This window comes from Pteropus vampyrus, unplaced genomic scaffold, assembly GCF_000151845.1.
Source record: "Pteropus vampyrus isolate Shadow unplaced genomic scaffold, Pvam_2.0 Scaffold71, whole genome shotgun sequence".
Classification (NCBI taxonomy): domain Eukaryota; kingdom Metazoa; phylum Chordata; class Mammalia; order Chiroptera; family Pteropodidae; genus Pteropus; species Pteropus vampyrus.
The window spans coordinates 1,251,327-1,258,105 of record NW_011888852.1 but is presented as its reverse complement, the minus strand read 5'-3'; the positions used below and the strand labels follow the sequence as shown (position 1 = coordinate 1,258,105).

At 33.1% G+C, this 6,779-nt stretch overlaps 1 protein-coding gene across 1 annotated transcript in view; it reads right to left on the bottom strand.

The window, feature by feature from the left end:
• Positions 1-6,779, bottom strand: part of PDS5B (PDS5 cohesin associated factor B) — a 91,694-nt gene that overhangs the window by 34,091 nt on the left and 50,824 nt on the right. Inside the window, exons 19-20 of the mRNA XM_023531605.1 lie at positions 6,475-6,598; positions 3,610-3,768 (exon numbers count right to left, since the gene is read on the bottom strand). Coding sequence (XP_023387373.1) covers positions 3,610-3,768; positions 6,475-6,598 — 283 coding nt within the window. The remainder of the gene's footprint in view (positions 1-3,609; positions 3,769-6,474; positions 6,599-6,779) is intronic.

Here is a 6,779-nt window from a genome sequence, read left to right as displayed (position 1 = left end):
TTAATAGAAAATTAACAAGTTGGCAAGGATGTAAAGAAACTGGAAATTTCATACATTGCTGGTAAGAAGGTGCAATGGTGCAAACACTGTGAAACAGTGTGGCAGTTTCTCAAAAATTTAAACATAGAATTACCATATAATTCAGCATATTCACTCCTAGGTATATACGCTAGGCATATACTAAAAGTAGGTACTCAAATACTCAGACACAAAATATTCACAATATTCAAAAGGTGAAAACAACCCACATGAATAAAGAAATTGTGAGAAATACATACACTAGAATATTATTCAGCCATGAAATGAAGTACTGATATATGGTACAAAGAAGATGAACCTCAAAAACATTAAGCTAAGTGAAAGAAACTAGGCACAGACGGTCGTATGATTTCATTTATAGGAAATATGAGAGTAGGTAAATCCATTGAGACAAAAAGAACACTGGTGGTTGCTAAGGGAACTATCTGGAGAATGACTGCTTAATGAAAATGATCTGGAACTAGATAAAAGTGGTGGGTGTACAATACTGTGAATGCATTAAATGCTACTTGAATTGTACACTTTAAAATAATTTTATGTTATGTGAATTTTAAGTCAATTCTTTTTAAAGCAGCAGGGAAGACAGTCTTTTCAATAAATGGTGCTGAGTCAGATGGAAATAAAAATGAATCTTGACATCTATTGCATATGATATACAAATCAATTCCAAGTAGATTATAGAGCTAAATGCAAAATTAAAAAGCTTCTAGAGCAACACTCTCCAACAGAACTCTCTGAGATGGTGGAAACATTCTGTGTTGTCCAATATTAGTCATATGTGGCTACTCGGCACTTGAAATGTGTGAATAGATTTATATTTAATTTAAACTTAAAATTTATTTAGCCATTTATGTGCTTACTGGTTAGTATTTTGGCACAGTTACAGAAAATAATATAGGGAATACATTCATGACCTTGGGGTAGGCAAAAAAGACTTGAAGTATAAAATGTATTAATAAGTACTAAACGAAAAGAAAAGAACTGATAAAATGGGTTTTATTTAAATTATGAACTTCTGTTCATCAAAAAACACCATTAAGAGAGTGAAAGGGCAAGTTACAAAGCAGGAAGAAAAATTTGCAAAATATACTGTCAACAGAATATATAAGGAAATCTAGAGGCATTGTCAATTTCACAGAAAAATGTGAAAGAGGCTTGAGCAGGGACTTCACAAAAGAGAACAGCCAAAATGAAAAAGTGTCAAAGAGCAGGGTTCCTTAATCCCTTGGCCTCGGACCGATACCGGTCCATGGCCTGTTAGGAACTGGGCCGCACAGCAGGTGGTAAGCAGCGGGCAAATGAGTGAAGCTTCATCTGTGTTTGCAGCCGCTCCCCAGCGCTAGCATCACCACCTCAGCTCCGCCTCAGATCATCAGGCATCAGATTCCTATAGGAACACTGGTCCCTGGTGCCAAACAGGTTGGGGACCACAGTCCAAGAGCATATTATTCATTACACGTTCACGTAGTAGCTAAAACGTTAAAGACTGGCATACCTAGTACAGATAAGCAATGGTATAAGCAGAATTCTCATCCAGCACAAAAAGAAACGTTAATTGGTATAATCACTTTGAAAACCCATTTGGCAAAATCTACTAAAACTGAACTTATACATACCCTAGGACACAGCAGTTACACTAACAACAGAAATGCATACATAGTGCTCAAAATGATATATAAAAGAATACTCATAACAGCATTACTTATTTAACCCTAGAAATAACTTAAATGTCTCACGACAGAACTGTGTTAGATACATCATGGTATATGCAAACGCTGGAATACTACACAGCAATGAAAAGGAATGAACTACTGCTATATCCAACTAAATAGATTAATCTCATGAACATAATATTGAGTGAAGGAAACTAGACATAAAGGATTTATTTTGCATGACTCCATTTATACAAGGTAAAACTAATCTCTGGGGCTGGAAGTCAGAATATAGTTATTTTCATAGGTAGAAAGGGGGTAATAGAAAAGAGACACAGGGAGCTTTTGGGGTGCTATTTATCTGCATAGCTGGTTAGTCAAAAATGTTAATTTTCTGATAATTTAATGAACTATACCCTTATAAAGTGTGTACTTTTCTGATGTTCTTTCTCTTAATAAAATTTTTTCATTAAAGAAAACAAAACAGTAAAGATATAGAAACACATGATTAGCAAACATGACCTAAAGGATATATATGAAATACTGTACGTAGGGGAAGAAAAAGTGAGACATACAGCTGAAGAACACAGTAGAACTCGTACACAATGGTAATATAGTGGCTCTAGTCAACTAAAGTTCAACAGCCACAAACCATTAGAGGTCTAATATATATAATGACCGTGACTATTATCCCCACAAACTATTTTTCCGTAACTAATGAGTTTAAAAGTACTAATAATATTAAAATGCTTTAGTAGAAGAATAAAAATGGATAATAAGTGTGGTAATTCAGCTACACATTTCAAGAATTGCAACTATATTTTAAGAGAAACTTTACCTCTTATTTCTTTTAATTATACAAAGAACCTAGGTACAGTGCTGGGCATACAGTGGACACGAAATTGATGGTTTCGTATGTGTCTGCAGTTGTGTATATATAAAAATATACACATGTGCATAAAACTCCACGTGACCATGAGAGGTCAATTTTCCCAGACCCAAACATGCCTTGACCCAAATACAGTATTCCTCACCTTATCCACAGAGGATATATTTCAAGACCCCCCCAGTGAATGCCAAAGATAATACTGTCAAACCAGAGATAATATTGAAAATTATGTACACTATCTTTTTTCCTATACATACATACCTACGATAAAGTTTACTTTATATATTAGACACATTAAGATATTAATAATAATTAATAAAAATAGAATAATTAAAGCAATGTACTGTAATAAAAGTTATATGAATGTAGTCTCTCAATCTCTCAAAATATCTTACTGTACTGTACATACAGCGTGGAGACACTGGACAAAGGGGTGATTCACATCCCAGGCAGGATGCAGGACGGAACAATAGTTCATCACGCTACTCACAACGGTGCGCAATTTAAAACCTACAATTGTTTATTTCTGGAATTTTCCATTTAATGTTTTCAGACCCCTGTTGATCACTGGTAACTGAAACCATGGAAAGCAGAACAGTGGACGAGGGGACTACTGTACTCACAAACTGGAGACAAACGAAACTATTACTTTCGTCCCAGTTTTCTCCTGGGGCTCTTAATTCTCTGCTGTCATGACAACCATAGTATAAACAAGCTTGTCAATCTTCACATTTTTAAGAACAAATGTCATTACAAAAATTAAACCCTTTTAAAGCTACAATAAACAGAATCAGGTGGTATTTTGTATTTATCAAGGAATGTATTTCAAGTCACATGCCCTGGCCCAACTAAAGTGATGTTTCAACGTTGTTTTCCTTATAATGGAAAGAGAGTATGTTAAAAAGATAGGAAAACCTAAAATAAGGCAGGCAAATGGAAGTGTTATTTATGTCATTTCACTTCTCTTTGTTGTATAAAATTTTAGAAGAGAACATTATGAAGAAAACAAGTCTAAAAAATACAAATTACCCGATCATTCATGAGAAGATCTTTCACAATGAAAGTAGCTACCAAAGACTTCAAAGGAGCAGCAAACTGATCGGGCGCAAGGAGAGCAATGTGGCCAATGGTGACCAGCGGCGTTATGAGATGCTCCAGGTTGCTGGGATCCAGGCTCTTGTGCAGAGGCTGAAAATGAGAAAAGAAAGATATAATCAACTCTACGAATATGCAAATAAATTGTTGACACATTTCATCTTCAAATTAAAAAAACACAAAAATTTCAATTCATATACATGATATAAATAGTAACTCAAGCTTACATTTAAACTTCTATAGGTTATTTATGTCTAGAAAGTGTCATGTTTAAATATTTTGTTTTACCCAAAATAGAAGTAGGTAAAGAAGCACTTCAGCACAGAGAATCATGTATTTTATGACCACACATATGAACGTGTGAAGGATTGCTAGGACTCCCCAATATGTACCCCTGTTCTACTTCCTGGGCATGAAGGTGCCTCCGTGAGCAGTTTCCTGTGCTGTTAAACAAGGATATCTGAGTTAAGCTTGGTTAACAGAATGTGAGTAAAAGTAAGGTGCGGCACGCCTGCACTGAGGCGGCAGCAGCAGGTGATCGGCGTGTCTTCTCCACATTCCTTCTCCTTACTCACTGGCTGGCTTAACACCAAGGGTCCAGTGAGACTTAGAAAGAAGCCACTAGTCAAAAGGAGTGTGTGTGTCTAAGCCACTGACTGGAATGTGATCCAAATGCACATGTATTTTTTGGTGGATTTTTATAGCATCTAATATTAAATACCATAACTAGTAAAATTATTTTATTATTCTGATAGGAAATCTAACCATTAATATGCATTTTGCCATGACAGAAGAATGAGGCTCCTCATATACTCACAGAATGTCTAAAATGTATTGTTAAATTTTTAAAATCGGAAAATCAGAGGAGTGACTACAATATGCTATCACTGGCAGAGGGGAAGGGGACACAATGTGTGTGTTTACATTATTTATATATGAAAAAAATCTCTCCAGAAACTGGTAACACTGGGTGCCTCTGAAAAGGGAAGTGGTTGGCTGGGGATATCTGGGTTGGCTGAGGAAAACTATTTATTATTTTCTTCTTTGGATATTTGCTTTGCATCTTTTGATTTGAAGCAAATGAATTTATTAGCTATTAGAACTTTTAATGACACATTTTAATGATGAACTGATGCTCTGTTCTCCCATACTGAACACAAGAGATCTAGACTTGAAAAAAATAATACAAAACTGTTCTTTCCTAAAATATTAGGCAATACAAGGCTTCCCCAATATAACCAAAAGTATATTTAAATGAATTTACTTCTTGCTACTCTTGACAACTTCTCAATCATTTCTACTGCACATGTGCCCGCTTGTTTACATTATAAACAAGAATATGATAGCGCACACATGTTTTTTTTTCTAATAGTTTACTATAACAAGTGTGACAGTATTCTACAATAAAATAATAAAATCGTTTCTGAAAAAGCAAGATTAATGGCCAGAGCCTGGATTAATAGTGACCTCATAAAGGCCAGATATCTCTATGAAACGCTTTCTCAGAGAGCCAGCCAACCTTGTATGTTATAGAAGGATTATAAGTTAGGTTCTCGTAAAGATGAAATAAAATAATAGACATAATACCAAAATCGAAATAAAAGTACCCTACAAATTCAAGTTGTTATCATCACTGTCTTCATCATCATTAAAAAGAAAAGGAGATTAAGAAAAACAAGTTTCCTATAAAATTAACATGAATTCACTAAAGTTTCATACAGAAAAACTTACTACAGATAAAAACTGCACCCCAAAACACACAAAATTTAAAATAAATGATTTGCTATCTATAGCAAACATGCTGTTTGACAGATAAAGAAAATGACTTTTCTTCCTCCTTTAGGTCTTCAACATAATATCTAAAAATATGACAAAATTAGAGTAAACGTTTCTAAGACAAAGGTCACAAGTCAAAGTATTTAAGGTCGGTAGCCTTCAGCATAATTTCCAAATTGTTCTGACTTCATTCAAGGCTCATAAGCTAAAATTATGTTAGAATTTTACAGATTTTCTGCTTCTTCTATTTGCAATAAGAATAGTAAAGATAGTCCCTGATTAGAACAGACTGCAATAAATCTGCAATGCTTAGAAAGGGTAATGGTAATTTAAAAGTGTAGAAAAAAATAATATAAAATATATATTTGAAAGATACACTTTAAAAAGATACACATAAAATTACATCAGTCATTAAAGTAGAAACTTATTTACTTTATATTACCAATTGGTACTGACTTACAACATCCTATACTTCATAAACAGAAATCTAATTTTCAAACCTGTAAATTGACAGAATAATATTACCTACTATCAACAAGTATGATTTTACACGTAATTACTCATTAAGAAAAGTTTGCTAATTATAAGTGTATAGATACAATGTATAAGGTATAAATATAATGTATAATGTATAGACATAAGTAAATGTCAAAAATATTATACAATTGTTTGATTTCTAAATTTGAGTTAGCACAAACATCAGAATAATCAGGTATTTTCATATTGTAACCATTCATCAATATTAATTATACTGATTCAAATTCTGAAAAAAAGCAAGTACTAAAATAATGTTGTTTTGTTGATATGTCACAGGAACTTAACTATTGTTTATATCAATTAGCCCACAGTAAAACTGTTTTTGTTATACATCATTTCACTTAAAATTACAGAACCTATCAACGAAGTTAAGTGAAGATTTACTGTATACTATAAAATGATGCGTTACCAGATGTGAACATTCTATAAAACCATTATTTGTTTTTTGACTATAACATATGAAACAAAAAAATCTTTTTTCTTTACCTCAAATATCTGTGCAAACTGGGTCTCTTTACTAGAAAATATTGCATGAATACAATGAATAGCATATTTGGCTTGACGAGGGGGTCCTTTTTTAGATTTGTGATGTAAAACGGGAAGCAAAGCTCTGGAAAAAAAAAACAATAAATCAGAAAAATCAACATGATTTCCATTGGATACTTTAATGCTTGTGTTTTTAAAGTAAAGGTTTCTAAGAACAAAAAAGTCACATCTAATCATACTCATTTTAAATAATTTATAATTTTGTTTAATAAATATTTATCTTAAAAATATAGAGAGAAAGTAGA